General features: G+C 50.5%; 1 protein-coding gene across 1 annotated transcript in view; it reads right to left on the minus strand.

Annotated features, from left to right (window-relative positions):
• Positions 1–474: 474 nt before the first annotated feature.
• TAOK1 (TAO kinase 1) overlaps positions 475–15,119 on the minus strand; it is a 103,578-nt gene continuing 88,933 nt past the window's right edge. The window contains exons 15-20 of the mRNA XM_070735472.1: positions 11,645–11,773; positions 8,978–9,181; positions 7,569–7,808; positions 6,125–6,337; positions 3,389–3,571; positions 475–3,206 (exon numbers count right to left, since the gene is read on the minus strand). Of these exons, the coding sequence (XP_070591573.1) occupies positions 2,745–3,206; positions 3,389–3,571; positions 6,125–6,337; positions 7,569–7,808; positions 8,978–9,181; positions 11,645–11,773 (1,431 nt within the window). The 3' untranslated portion in view covers positions 475–2,744. The remainder of the gene's footprint in view (positions 3,207–3,388; positions 3,572–6,124; positions 6,338–7,568; positions 7,809–8,977; positions 9,182–11,644; positions 11,774–15,119) is intronic.

The raw sequence follows: 15,119 nt of genomic DNA on the forward strand, positions 1-15,119 counted from the left end.
AAGTCGAATTTCCGCAAAGTAGAGATGCGGAAGTAAAGACATTATTTTTGCCTATGGACTGTATCACAAGCCTTCCCTTAACACTTTAAAACCCTAAATTGCAATTTCCCATTCCCTTAGCAACCATTCAGATGATTACTCACCATGTTTATTTATTAAAGTTTATTTAAAAAAATATTTATTAAAGGCAGACGAAAGTTTGGCGATGACATATGACGTCATCGGGTGGGAAAAACCGTGGTATAGAGAAAAACCCGCAAAGTATTTTTTAATTAATATTTTTGAAAAACCGTGGTATAGACTTTCCGCAAAGTTCGAACCCGCGAAAATCGAGGGAACACTGTATTCTGAAAAGCACAAGGCCTACGTAAACCTTTGGGCGGATGGACGGACACACACACACACAAACACACCTTTTCACCCACCAGCAGCCGCGCGCGCGCACCAACCCCTTAAAAGACCAAGGCAGCCCGGTGGGGTTTGGCAAATTGTTTTACTTAAAAGATTAATTCGATGGACAGCCTGGCACAGATGGAGGTACATGGCAGGTGAGGAAGAAGAAGAGAGGGGGAAACGGCTTCCGTCACAAAAGTCTCCCCTGGCAACGGAAAACGCCAATGTCGCATTCGGCGTCGCAGTCCGTTTCGCCGTCGAGGCAAGCAAAGCTTTCGAGGGGCGGGCAGGCGGGCGGGCAAGCGGGCTGCTGGGCATGTCCAGGGTGCCTGGGTCGGGGAGGGCCTGCCGACCCCCTTCCTCAAAATAACCTTGGGGAGGTTGTGCGGGCTGGAAGGGGCACCTGGGCGAGGAGTTTGGGCTTGGTGGTCCTTGGGTCGAGCCCCCCCCACCTGCAACGGGTTCATTGGCTGAACAGTTGAGACCCCTCCCCAAAAGGCAGCTCGCAGCAACCCCACGGCTCTGAAGCTAGGTCAACCCAGAAGGGGTTTTTGCTTCCTGCCCCGCCCTCCATGTTGGCACCTGGAGCGGTGCCCCATTCAGGGAGTGGGCTGGGGGGGGGGTTTCTTCTGTGCTGCCTGCTTTTCAGGCCAGGCTCCAGGCCCCCTTCTGCCCCCCAGCCAGAAGCCGAAGTGGGATGAGGGCGGGAGGCAGGCAGAAGATGTAGCCGAACTGAAGGAGCTGGAGTGGGGGTGGGTGGGTGTGTTTTAATTTAACTAAATTAAAAGTCACACCAATTTAAAAAAAAAATAATTGTGACACACGCGAGAGTATATCCTTCTATACAGGCATGTCACCGGGAGACATTAAAAAAAAAAAGTACGTTTCTGAGCCCTATAGGTGTGTTAAAAAGGCAAATCCTAAAGTTAGTAGCTAGTGTTTGCTTTTAAAGTGTGCAAGAAAAAATAATAATGTACAACAGAAACGCCAGGTGGGACAGCCGGTCGCGATCTGACCCAGGCCGAGGGCCAACTGCTCCCGGGGACCCCACAGGGCGCTCGCAGAGGGGCCCCCCCTTTCCCTGCCGTGGCACAGAAGGTACCAAGAGCTAGCCCCCTCGGGGGGCCGCATGGCTCCTCGGAGGCCGAGTGGCCCCACAAAAACCATGAGGCTCACTTGACGTGGGCTTGGCAAGGACTGGCACCCGCTCGCCAACATCTCCAGCGGCCGACAGCAGCCGCCGGGCGGGGTTCCCCGTGGCAAGTCAAACACCCCCCCCGCCAACGGTTGGACATGTAAACGAGAAAAAACAACAATAATAATTAATAATAATTAATAATAATAATCCTGTGGCAAGCCCAATAAAAACTGGCAAACGTAGTGTCAGGAGCAGAGACTCCTGGTCTCTTGGCGGCGGCATGGGGGGGGGCGTGTGGGCGACTTTATGGCATCGTTCCCAAGAACCTCTGACATCGGAGCGTGGCACGGCTGCAGGCCAGAACGGCTTGGAAGGGGAGCAGGCGCGCCGGGCCAGCAATGGGCCTCCGGGGGCACGGAGGAGTTTCGGTGAGATGTCACAGTATTAAGCCCTTGGGAAAAAAGAGAGAGAGGGTCTTCCTGGGCCCCCCCCTCCCACGTGCATGCGCCCCCCTGCCAGCTCGCCCCCCCCCCCCGGCCGCTGGGGCCAAGCTGCACAAAAGGGGTTCCAGCAGGTGCATTTCACTAGTGCAGTTCTGGGTCCAAGCCGTCGCGTAGCGCCTGGGGAATTCTCGAGACCGTGCAGCATCGTAGTGCAACAGGAGACACGCGGAAAGTCGTGGGCTCTGGGGGGGATGCGTGACCCCCAGCCTCTTTTTGATGGGCAAGGTTCTGGGGAAGCTGCTTTCCCTGGGCCCCTCCTGGCAAGGAACCACCCGTTAGGGGTGTCGGAGGGGCAACGGAACCGACGCGGGGGAAGAGGGAGCTGGGACTCCGGGCCCTGCTGGACAAAGTTTCCCTCGGGGGTTCTAAAGGGGGGGACCCTCTTACTGACCTCCTTGAGCTGCAGGGGAGACGGGCACCCCGTAGACCGGGGGGAGGGGGAGGAGGACACAAGCATCTCCACCCCTCGTGCCCCGCACGGAGCTTCCTTAAAGCCGGCACGTGTCGGGTGAGGGAGAGCCACACTACAGCCAAATACTATGACATCCCAAATTGCAAACGCGGGACGCAACGCTTGCCGCGCGAGACGGCACCCTGCGACCGGTTCTCTGGGTAGGGGGGAGGAAGAGGCCTGTCGGCAGTTCCTGTGGGCGGGCAGACGGGTCCGGCGGGGCGGCCCCGCCTGTAAAGGGGGCACCGAACCGAAGGTATTATGTGTAAGACATGTGTGACCCATTGGAGATCTGCGAGGTGACACTGGCGCTGCGGCTCATGCCCGGCTCTGTCCGTCCCCCGGAAGGCGTCCGCCTCAGGGCCTGGGGGCTGTTACGGAGGCCGAGCGAGCCGCCCCGAGGCACAGCCTGCAGGGGCCCTGAGGGGTGTCCCCACGGCTGGGGGCCCCCTTGCATGGGATGGCCCCAGGCCTGAGGTTGGCCTGCCATGGGGTGGCCCCAGGGAGGGCCCGGGCCCCCCGAAGGGTGGTGGGACCAGCTGGAGGCTCCCGGGTAGCTGTGGCTGAAGGCCTCGGGGGAGAGGTTGGAGAGCAGCATGTTGCTGAAGCCCAGGCGCATGCTCTCCGAATCAAAGGCCTCGATTTCCCGCGCCTGGCGCTCCAGCAGGCCCCGAATCCGCTCCGTGCGCTCGTTCTGCAGAGCCAGCATCTCCTCCTCGATCTGGGCAAAGAAACCGGGAAAGAAAGGCAGAGGGGGGAGGGGGGCGGTTACCCCGAAAGGCCAAACTGAAGGACCTCAGAGACCCCCGCTGCTTCCCCTCCTGGCCAGGGTGGGGAATCCCTCCGGCTGGGGCTCTTTGGAGAAGGAGGGGAAACTGGGCCCAAAGACCCCCGACATTGTACCTTCTGTTCCAGGAGAGCCCTCCGCAGGGAGACCCTCTGCTCCAATTCGCGCAGCTCCCGGTCGTGCTGGGCCTCTGCCTGCATCTTGATTTTGCTCTGGTAGGCGTTGAGCAGCTCCAGTTCCTGCTGTAGTTGCATCTTCAAGACCTGGCACTCGGCTTCCTGGGCTTCGTCCAGGCGCAGCTGGAAAGACAAGGACGGAGGGGTCGAGACGTGAGGCGCTTAGAAACATAGAAACATAGAAAGATAGAAGACTGACAGCAGAAAAAGACCTCGTGGTCCATCTAGTCTGCCCTTATACTATTTCCTGTATTTTATCTTAGGATGGAGATATGTTTATCCCAGGCATGTTTCAATTCAGTGACTGTGGATTTACCAACCACGTCTGCTGGACGTTTGTTCCAAGCATCTACTACTCTTTCAGTGAAATAATATTTTCTCACGTTGCTTCTGATCTTCCCCCCAACTAACTTCAGATTGTGTCCCCTTGTTCTTGTGTTCATTTTCCTATTAAAAACACTTCCCTCCTGGACCTTATTTAATCCTTTAACCTATTTAAATGTTTCGATCATGTCCCCCCTTTTCCTTCTGTCCTACAGACTATACAGATTGAGTTCATTGAGTCTTTCCTGATACGTTTTATACTTAAGACCTTCCACCATTCTTGTAGCCCGTCTTTGGACCCGTTCAATTTTGTCAATATCTTTTTGTAGGTGAGGTCTCCAGAACTGGACACAGTATTATTCCAAATGTGGTCTCACCAGCACTCTATACAGTGGGATCACAAGCTCCCTCTTCCTGCTTGTGATACCTCTAGCAATGCAGCCAAGCATCCTACTTGCTTTTCCTACCGCCCGACCACCCTGCTCACCCATTTTGAGACTGTCAGAAATCACTACCCCTAAATCCTTCTCTTCTGAAGTTTTTGCTAACACAGAACTGCCAATGCAATGCTTGCTCAACCTCGGCCCCTTGAAGGTAGGGAAGACGCCGACTCCTGTGCCAGCACGCTTTAACAAGGCTCAGGGGTGGGATTCAGACAGTTCGCAGTAGAACTGGTAGCTAATTTTTTTGTTCAGTTTGGCTGAAAACTCGCCCTTCCCCTCCTGGACACTCGTCGCTTCGACTGGCGGCTCGTCTTGCCCAAGCTTGTGGGGAAACCTTCCATGTCTGCAAGAATGTGGGATGCCCTCTGTAGATATGATAAGATTAAACCGACAGGCCTGGTCAAAGGTAACTCACTCCTTTTATTAGTTCAAGGGAATAATTATTCGTTTACACTTCCCTTCGCCTAAGATAATCAAGACCCTCCTGTGTATGGGGAACCTATGGCACAGGTGCTACAGGTGGCACATGGAGCCATAGAGGTTGGCATATGAGCTCAGCTCCAACTTGCATGTGTGTGCCGGCCAGCTGATTTTTGGCTTGCACAGAGGTTCTGGGAGGGTGTTTTTGGCTTCCATAGAGGCTCCGGAGGGATGGGGGCAGACGTTTGTACCCTCTCCGACTCTAGGGCAGCCTTTGGAGCCTGGGTAGGGCAAAACACGAGCCTATTAGGCCCACCAGAAGTTGGGCAGTTTCTGGCCTCCAGAGAGCTTCCGGGGGGGGGGGGGGCAGGGGAAGCTGTTTTCGTCCTCTCCAGGCATTGAATTCTGGGTGTGGGCACTCGCACATGTGTGATAGCCCACATGCATGCTCTTTCAGCTCTCCTATTGTTCTAGTGAGCCGGGGTGGCGCAGCAGGTAGAGTGCTGTACTGCAGGCCACTGAAGCTGACTGCAGATCTGAAGGTCAGAGGTTCAAATCTCATCACCGGCTCCAGGTTGACTCAGCCTCCATCCTTCTGAGGTGGGTCAAATGAGGACCCGAATTGTGGGGGACAATATGTTGGCTCTGTTAAAAAAGTGCTATTGCTCACATGTTGTAAGCCAACCTGAGTCTAAGGAGAAGGGCAGCATAAAAATTGAATGAATGAATGAATGAATGAATGAATAAATAAAAGAGCAAAACGTTAAATTAGCAGTGACGTGCTCACCTGCCTGCCTAGTATGAACTTTCTGTATGCTGTCTATTAACTTGTGACTCGTTAGCTACCTTTGGACCAAGTCGATCGTTGTGATAACATACCCAAGAATTTTGTTGTAAAAAATAAACTGCTAGTCCAAGAAAATCAGAGCTCCACATCAGAAGCTGCTCCCTCAGAGAGACCAATAAAGGACAAGGCCTTATTCCAGAAATCATGTCGGTGATTCCAACATCCCTACAAAGCTTCCTAGAGCCCCTTCATGTCGTGGAGCAGGAACAGGGAGGTTTGCTCATGCTCTTTCTCTCCATCTGCACCGTTTGGCCTTTCCTTTCTTTTATCTTTTTCGTGTCAGGCACATGCGTTTCCCCCAGCCAGCAATGCTTTAAGAGAGGAGGACTTCCACTCCCAGAATTCCCCACTCAAGATGCTTTAAGAGGGGTGGAATCCCACTCCCAGAATCCCCCAGCCAGCCTCCTTTAAGATGGGTGGACTTCAATTCCCAGAATTCCTCAGACAGCATCCTTTAAGATGGGTGGACTTCAATTCCCAGAATTCCTCAGACAGCATCCTTTAAGAGGGGAGGACTTCCACTCCCAGAATTGCTGGTTGGGAAATTCTGGGGGTGGAAGTCCACAAGACTTAGATGGGCCCAGGTTGAGAAAGCCCGACCCAGAGACCCCACCGGAAGGGCCCCTGGTGAAGACTCCTCACCGCCTGCGTGGAGAGCATCTCATTGATGCTGTGGTCGTACTGCTCGGCTAGGATGGCCAGCTTGCGGGTCTGCTCCTCCTTCAGCCGCTTCAGCACCGCCTTGTGCTCGCTCTTGGGCGTGGTCTCCAGCAGGTGGTTGCGCAGGGCCTTGTACTGCCGGGTCTGGATCTTGCAGGTGTCCTGGAACTGCTTCTTGATCTGAAGCTCCTTGGACTGAGAGCGGGGAGGAGAAAAGAGACAGGCATAAGGACCTCAGAAGAGCCCGGCTGAATCAGGCCCAAGCCCATTGAGTCACACGGTGGCCCCCCAATTGTCCTTGGGGATCTTGAGCAGAAAGAGAAGGCAAGACCCTCCCTTTCCCCTGACCCCCAACAAATGGGACCCAAGGGAACCCTGCCTGCCTCAACCAACATAGAGGCAGCACTTGGACATCCGTTTCAATAACTACTATGATACACTTGGCATCCCTGAGTCTGTCTCATCCTGCCTTGAAGCTCTCCAGGCTGACAGCTGTCACGACCTCTTCTGGAAGGGAATCCCATCAACCAAGGACCATCTCTTTCTTTCTCTCTTTCTCTGTCTCTCTTGCTCTCTCTCTCTTTCTCTCTTTTTCTCTCTCTCTCTCTTGCTCTCTATTTCTTTCTTTCTTTCTCTCTCTCTCTGTCTCTCTTTCTCGGTCTCTCTTGCTCTCTCTCTCTCTTTCTCTTGCTATCTCTCTCTTTCTCTCTTTCTTTCTTTCTCTCTCTCTCTTTCTCTCTCGTACACCATGCCGGCAAAAGCGGCATTGGGCAGTAGCCAGGGGTGACGGCAGAGTGGTTGACTGCGAGCGGGAGCCCTGACGGCAGCGGCTGGACGTGTTGCTGAATGCCGTACATGCTGGCGCTGCTGCGCTGGGCATGGGCGTGGGGCTGGCACCTCCGTCCCGGCCCAGCCAGTGAGCCAGTGCCAGCCCCACAGCACCAGCATGTAAGACGTCCAGCAACATGTCCATCCGCCACCGTCAGTGCCTACGCCCTGGAGCTCCCGCTTGCAGCCGCCGACCCCCAGCTACTGCCTGGTGCCGCTGCTGCCGGAGCCCTCCCACTTCCGGCGCCCTCCCGCCGGGCCCCAAAGGTGACTTGGTGCCGCCCCCACCAGGGAAACTCCACCTGGGTGGGGCACTGCTGGTGCCTCCGCCCTGGAGCTCCCACTCGCAGCTGCCGCCCCCGGTTACTGTCCAGTGCCGCTGCTCCTGGCGCCCTCCCGCTGGGCCTCAAAGCTCACCTGAAGGCACGAAAAAGGCGCGAAGAATGAAGCTCAGTTTCCGTTCTCGGAAGCTGAGCTTCGCAGCACACTGGTTGAAAATCACTGGTCTAAATGACCTCCGAGGTCCCTTCCAACTCTGCTACCCTGCCTTGCTCTCGAGGAAGCCCCCTGATCCCCCCTCCCCCCGCAAGAAAGCTACCTTCAGGCTCTTGGGCTGCTGTCGGACTTCCATGACGTGCTTCCGCCTCAGTTCCCTCTCTCGGCGCTTGTTGTACTCCAGCTGGTTGGTCAGCTCGGTCTGGTGCTGCAGCCGGATGAGTTCGCAGCGCATCTTCTGGATGGTGCTGAGGTGCCGGAATTCCAGCTCCTGCATGGACTCGTGCTGGCGCAGCAGCATGGCGTGTTCCAGGTCCTTCTGGGTCTGCCTCTTGTTCAGCTCCTGGGTGGGAGGGAGGGGCGTTGAGGAAGGGGCTCTCGGCAGGGGGAGGGGCCCCGCAGGGGGAGAGAAGGCCGAGAGCCGGCACACAGAGTGGGTCAACAGGTCAAACCTGAGCTACTAGCGTTTGCCTTTCTTGGTAACTTCTAATCACCCGGAGTCCTTTAAGGGGCCAGGCGTCCACGGCCTCGTGAAGGGTCCCACAGCCCCTGTGGAAGGAGCATTTTGCACACCGACAACACCACCTGGTCTCCCTCCCGCTTGCTGCCAGTCTGCCGAGCTGGAAAGGTCAGGGACCACTGCTTTCGGAGAGATGGGTGAGGCAGGAATGTGAGGGAGGAGGGACGGAATAAATAAGTAAATGAGAGAGAGAGAGAGAGAGAGGGAAGATAGATAGATGATGGATGGATGGATGGATAGAAGATAAGATAGATAGATAGATAGATAGATGATAGATAGATAGATGATAGATAGATAGAAGATAGATAGATAGTAGATAGATAAATGATAGATAGATAGATAGATAGATAGATAAATGATAGATAGATAGATAGATAAATGATAGATAGATAGATAGATAGATAGATAGATAGATAAATGATAGATAGATAGACAGACAGACAGATAGATATAGATAGATAGGAGGAAGGGAGAAAGAAAGAGGGTAGATAGAAAGAGAAAAGAAAAAAAAGAAAGAAAGAAGGAGGGAAGGAGGGAAGATAGATATAAAGCAAAAGAAAGAAGAAAAAGAAGAAGGGAGGGAGAAAGAAAGAAGGAAGGAGAGAAAGAAAGAGAAATAAAGAAAGAAAGAGGGAAGATAGAAAGAAAGGAAAAAGAAAGAAATAGAAAGAGGAAGGGCGGGAGGGAGAGAGAATGAGAGAGAGAAAAAGAGAGAAAGGAAGGAAAAAAGAAAGAAAGAAAGAAAGAAACTTTGGAGGGAGGAAAGTAGGGAGGAACCTAGGAGCCTGGGCCTTCCTAGCTTCAAACAGTCAATAGATTTTGGGGAGGTTGGTCGTTAACTGTGGATGGGTGCCAAGCAACCAGACCCTTAAGTGAAGGACGTATCTCCTCTTCCGAAACCCGAGGCAGCCCCGGCCCATCCAGGACAGCCAAGAGAGCCCAGAACCGCTCCTGACGATGGATCCAAGGCTCCCCGGGGGCCACGCACTCACCTCCCGAACAAGGTCCTGTTCCAGATTGTGGCGCGCCAGCAGCATCCTCCTCTTGAACCGCCGGCACTCCAGCTCCAGGTACTGCCTCTGACGCCGCAGCAGGTTGGCCTCTTCCTCCGCCTGGAAGTGCTGGATGTTCTCCTTCTGCTTGGACAGCCACTCCTGCTTCTCCTTCTTGGGGGTGCTCTGGTTCTCGTTCAGCTCCTGGAAAGAGGAAGGGGGCCCGGCATGAGGAGCTCTGGGAGTCGGAGGTCCACACACCTGGGGGGGCTGAGGGATTCTGGGAACTGAAGTCCACATGTGTGATGCTGATGGAATTGAGGGAGGGGCTGAATTCCCAGGGAGGGAGGGAGGGGTTGCTGCCCCCATTTAGGGTTTAAGCCCTATTTATTGAATACCTTTCGCCCAGGTTCACCTGGTGCACCACTTGTGGCCCTATCTGGACCGGGAGTCACTGCTCACAGTCACTCATGCCCTCATCACCTCGAGGCTCGACTACTGTAACGCTCTCTACATGGGGCGACCTTTGAAGAGTGTTCGGAAACTTCAGATCATGCAGAATGCAGCTGCGAGAGCAGTCATGGGCTTACCTAGGTATGCCCATGTCACACCATCACTCCACAGTCTGCATTGGCTGCCGATCAGTTTCCGGTCACAATTCAAAGTGTTGGTTATGACCTATAAAGCCCTTCATGGCACCGGACCAGATTACCTCAGGGACCGCCTTCTGCTGCACGAATCCCAGCGACCAGTTCGGTCCCACAGAGTGGGCCTTCTCCGGGTCCCGTGAACTAAACAATGCCGCTTGGCAGGACCCAGGGGAAGAGCCTTCTCTGTGGCGGCCCCGGCCCTCTGGAACCAACTCCCCCCAGAGATTAGAATTACCCCCACCCTCCTTGCCTTTCGTAAGCTACTTAAAACCCACCTCTGCCGCCAGGCATGGGGGAACTGAGATCCTCTTTCCCCCTAGGCCTTTACAATTTTATGCATGGTATGTCTGTATGTCTGTTTGGTTTTTATTATAATGGGTTTTTAATTGTTTTTAATATTGGTTATTATTATATGCTGTCTTATTATTGCTGTTAGCCGCCCTGAGTCTTCGGAGAGGGGCGGCATACAAATCCAATAAATAAATAAATAAATAAATAAATACCTTCTCTAGTTCCTTAGGATGATCCTCCATTACTTTTAAAATAGGAAATAATTAAATAGTATGTTTTTACCCATAAACACTTTAATCAATTTAATGATTCTCTAGAACTGAACTTTTATAGCAATTAATGAAAATCGAGCTACTTGCCTAATCTGTTATCGTACTGAACCTTGTGGGTTCAGGACATAACCTTAAAATGTTATTGTGCTCCTCAACAAATAATGTGTCCTTTTTGTGGCTATTCAAATAATAGTACTTAATCCTCTGAAAAAAAAGTCCAAACTTTTCTCTTGGTAGGTAAGCCACTCCCACCCAGTCACATGACCTTTAAGCCACCCCCCATGTCACGTGACTGTCAAGCCACTCCCACCTGCTCCCACGGCTGGCAAGCCACTCCTACCCGGTCACATGACCACCAAGCCACACCCGTAAAATAAGCCACGGCCAGAGTAAAAATTTTGGCAGCCTGTCACTGGTGCAACAGCAGATAAATAGATATTTTTAAATATTAGGTTTGTTGTACATTGTTTTTTTGTTATTGCTGTGAGCCGCCCGGAGTCTGGGGAGAGGGGCGGCATACAAATCTAATAAATAATAATAATAATAATAATAATAATAATAATAATAATAATAATAATAATAAATAGTAATAAATAAGACCTGGTGACTTTTTTGGTGACAAAACCCCCCCAAGAATAAGCCAGGGTCTTATTTTCAGGGTAACATGGTCGTTGCCAATGTGTCTTATAAAGGCAGATAGTAGAAACATAGAAGACTGAGGGCAGAAAAAGACCTCCTGGTCCATCTAGTCTGCCCTTATACTATTTCCTGTATTTTATCTTACAATGGATATATGTTTATCCCAGGCATGTTTCAATTCAGTCACTGTGGATTTGCCAACCACGTCTGCTGGAAGTTTGTTCCAAGGATCTACTACTCTTTCAGTGAAATAATATTTTCTCATGTTGTTTTTGATCTTTCCCCCAAATAACTTCAGATTGTGTCCCCTTGTTCTTGTGTTCACTTTCCTAGTAAAAACACTTCCCTCCTGGACCCTATTTAACCCTTGAACCTATTTAAATGTTTCAATCATGTCCCCCCTTTTCCTTCTGTCCTCCAGACTCTACAGATTGAGTCCATGAAGTCTTTCCTGATATGTTTTATGCTTAAGACCTTCCACCATTCTTGTAGCCCGTCTTTGGACGCGTTCAATTTTGTCAATATCTTTTTGTAGGTGAGGTCTCCAGAACTGGACACAGTATTATTCCAAATGTGGTCTCACCAGCGCTCTATGTAGCGGGATCACAATCTCCCTCTTCCTGCTTGTTATACCTCTAGCTATGCAGCCAAGCATCCTACTTGCTTTCCCTACCGCCTGACTTAACTCTGGCAAGATACTGTCTATAGGTGCGAAGCAATGAAGAGCCCAGCTGGGAAGAATTCCATGGTTTTGGGCCCGACAATAAATGAATAAATAAATCCTCCCTGCCCCCCCCCCCCCGCCCCCTTGTTACCTCTTTGAGCTGCTCTTTGCGGAGTTTGTATTCCCTCTTTTGCGACTCCAAAAAGCTGTTGAGCTCTTTCTTCTGCTGCGTTTGGATGTGTTGCTGGAACTTCTTCTCCTCGTTGGCCATCACTTTTGCCTGCACCGCACCGGGAGAGAAGAGGGAGAGGCTCAGGGTCTTCCTGGACCAACACCCCCTTGGGGAGCCCGTGCCTAACCTGGTTTAGGGAGGCCAGCCCCTGACCTCACACCTCCACCCCCAGTTGCCTCCCTTGCACCCAGTTCTCTTAGAATCCTGGGGCTGGAAAGGACCTCGGAGGTGTTGTGGTCCAACCCACTGGTCAAGCAGGAGATTCGGTATCTTTTCAGACAAAGGGTGGTGCAGTCTCTTCCTGAAAGCCTCCTGTAGTGGAGCACCCACAAGTTCTGGAGGGAAGCTCTCTCTTCTGCTCTCACCGTTGGGAAATTTTTCCTTAGTTGTAGGTTGCTTCTCCCTTTGATTAGTTTCCATCCATTGGCATGGTCATTCCCACTGCACTCCCGCCCTTTCCTTTCCTTTCCTTCCCTTTTTATTTTATTAATTGGATTTATATGCTGCCCCTCTCCGAGGACTCGGGGCGGCTTACAACATATAAAATTTCCTTTCCTTCCCTTCCTTTTCCTCTTCTTCCTTTCCTTCCCTCTTCTTCCTTTCCTTTCCTTCCCTTCCTTCTTCTTCCTTTCCTTCCCTCTTCTTCCTTTCCTTCCCTTCCCTTCCTTCTTCTTCCTTTCCTTCCCTCTTCTTCCTTTCCTTCCCTTCCTTCTTCTTCCTTTCCTTCCCTCTTCTTCCTTTCCTTCCCTTTCCTCTTCTTCCTTTCCTTTCCTTCCCTTCCTTCTTCTTCCTTTCCTTCCCTCTTCTTCCTTTCCTTTCCTTCCCTTCCTTCTTCTTCCTTTCCTTCCCTCTTCTTCCTTTCCTTTCCTTCCCTTCCTTCTTCTTCCTTTCCTTCCCTCTTCTTCCTTTCCTTTCCTTCCCTTTCCTCTTCTTCCTTTCCTTCCCTCTTCTCCCTTTCCTTTCCTCTTCTCCCTTCCCTTCCCTCTTCTTCCTTTCCTTTCCTTCCCTCTTCTTCCTTTCCTTCTCTTTCCTCTTCTTCCTTTCCTTTCCTTCCCTTCCTTCTTCTTCCTTTCCTTCCCTCTTCTTCCTTTCCTTTCCTTCCCTTTCCTCTTCTTCCTTTCCTTCCCTCTTCTTCCTTTCCTTTCCTTCCCTTCCCTTCCTTCTTCTTCCTTTCCTTCCCTCTTCTTCCTTTCCTTTCCTTCCCTTCCTTCTTCTTCCTTTCCTTCCCTCTTCTTCCTTTCCTTTCCTTCCCTTCCTTCTTCTTCCTTTCCTTCCCTCTTCTTCCTTTCCTTCCCTCTTCTTCCTTTCCTTCTCTTTCCTCTTCTTCCTTTCTTTTCCTTCCCTTCCCTCTTCTTCCTTTCCTTTCCTTCCCTTCCTTCTTCTTCCTTTCCTTCCCTCTTCTTCCTTTCCTTTCCTTCCCTTCCTTCTTCTTCCTTTCCTTCCCTCTTCTTCCTTTCCTTTCCTTCCCTTTCCTCTTCTTCCTTTCCTTCCCTCTTCTCCCTTTCCTTTCCTCTTCTCCCTTCCCTTCCCTCTTCTTCCTTTCCTTCTCTTTCTTCTTCCTTTCTTTTCCTTCCCTTCCTTCTTCTTCCTTCCCTTTCCTCTTCTTCCTTTCCTTTCCTTCCCTTCCTTCTTCTTCCTTTCCTTCCCTCTTCTTCCTTTCCTTTCCTTCCCTTTCCTCTTCTTCCTTTCCTTCCCTCTTCTCCCTTTCCTTTCCTCTTCTCCCTTCCCTTCCCTCTTCTTCCTTTCCTTCCCTTCCCTTTCCCTTCCTTTCCTCTTCTCCCTTCCCTTCCTTGGATTTATATGCCGCCTCTCTCCCAGGACTCGGGGCGGCTTACAACATATAAGATTTCCTTCCCTTCCCTTTCCCTTCCTTTCCTCCCTGTATAGAATCCGAGGACCTTGGAGGTCTGGTCCAACCCCCTGCTTAAGCAAGAGAACTTCTAACATCCCGGTCCAATGATGGTCCAATCTCTTCTTAAAAACCTCCAGCAATGAAACGCCCACAACTTCTGGAGGCAAACTGTTCTACCAATTAATTGTTCTAGCTGTCAGGAAATTCCTCCTTAGTTCTGGGTTGCTTTTCTCCTTGATGAGTTTCCATCCATTGTTTTTTGGTGCTTTGGAGATTAGATTTATTTTCATTGCTCTAACTTGCTCCAAATGTTTCTTTCCAGCCCTAACCAGGTGCTAATAATGTTCTCAGCTCTTACCTGCTTGCAAGCTCTTTCACTGTTACTCTCTGCTAAGAATGTTTTCGAAACCCTGTCTTTGTAGGGTTTTTTATTGTTCTATTTGCTCCAAAGGGTTCTTTCCTGCCCTAACCAGGTGCTAACAATGCTCCCAGCTCTTACTGGCTTGCAAGATCTTTCATTGTTACTCTCTGCAAAGAATGTTTTCCAAGCCCCGAGTCTTTGCAGTTTATTTTCATTGCTCTAACTTGCACCAAATGTTTCTTTCCAGCCCTAACCAGATTCTAACAATGTTCCCAGCTCTTACTGGCTTGCAAGCTCTTTCATGGTTACTCTCTCCGAATAAGATTTTTTTTAAAGCCCTAACCAGGGGATAAAATAATGTGCTGAAGCTGACCAGACTAAGGACACTGGCCAGATGAATGCCTGGCAAGCAGATTCTTTTCCCTATTTTCCTCCCCCAAAACTACGGTGAGTCTTATACTCTGAAAAATATGTTATTAACTGATGTAATTGTGCATGACTAGGATTGTTCTTGACTAAGATATTTGTTAAGTAAATAAAATTTCATATACTGAATGTATCTGGATTGTATTAGTATCTCTGGACTATCAGCTGGATATCTATCTGCAAAACCTCCACGTTTCCTTTGTGTATATGTATCTTTGACTACTCAGAGATTACTCTGCACATTCAACAGCCAGGAAGGGAAGTCTTCACACCAATCGACGCCTCTAAAGTAGCAGCCCTTACCCAATATTCCCTCTAATTTTTTTCCGGTGTGGGCGGAAAAGTATAATGTCTGAGCGGCATAGAAAAATAAATAAATAAATAAATAAACAAACAAACAAACAAACAAATAAAAAAAATTCCCTTCTTTTTTATTAAAAGAAATTAATAATAAAACAAAACCAAAATCTATTACTATTATTACTATCTTCTCTTTTTCTCTCCCTCTCTCCTCCCTCCTTGTGTGTGTGTGTGTGTGTGTGTGAACTCTTGAACCATTTCCAATAACAGGTGAGCTATTGGAAATGGTTCAAGAGTTCACACACACACAAACGGCTGGGGTTTTTTTTCTCTGTTATTATTTGGGTGCTTTTTACCATATGATTTAAATCAAGAGTCATTTCTCTCTCTTTCTCTCTCCCCCTCTTGCTCTTTCTCACTTTCTCTCTCTCTCGTTTTCTTTCTCTCTTTCTCTT

The sequence above is a fragment of the Erythrolamprus reginae genome, chromosome 1, assembly GCF_031021105.1.
Source record: "Erythrolamprus reginae isolate rEryReg1 chromosome 1, rEryReg1.hap1, whole genome shotgun sequence".
Classification (NCBI taxonomy): Eukaryota; Metazoa; Chordata; class Lepidosauria; order Squamata; family Dipsadidae; genus Erythrolamprus; species Erythrolamprus reginae.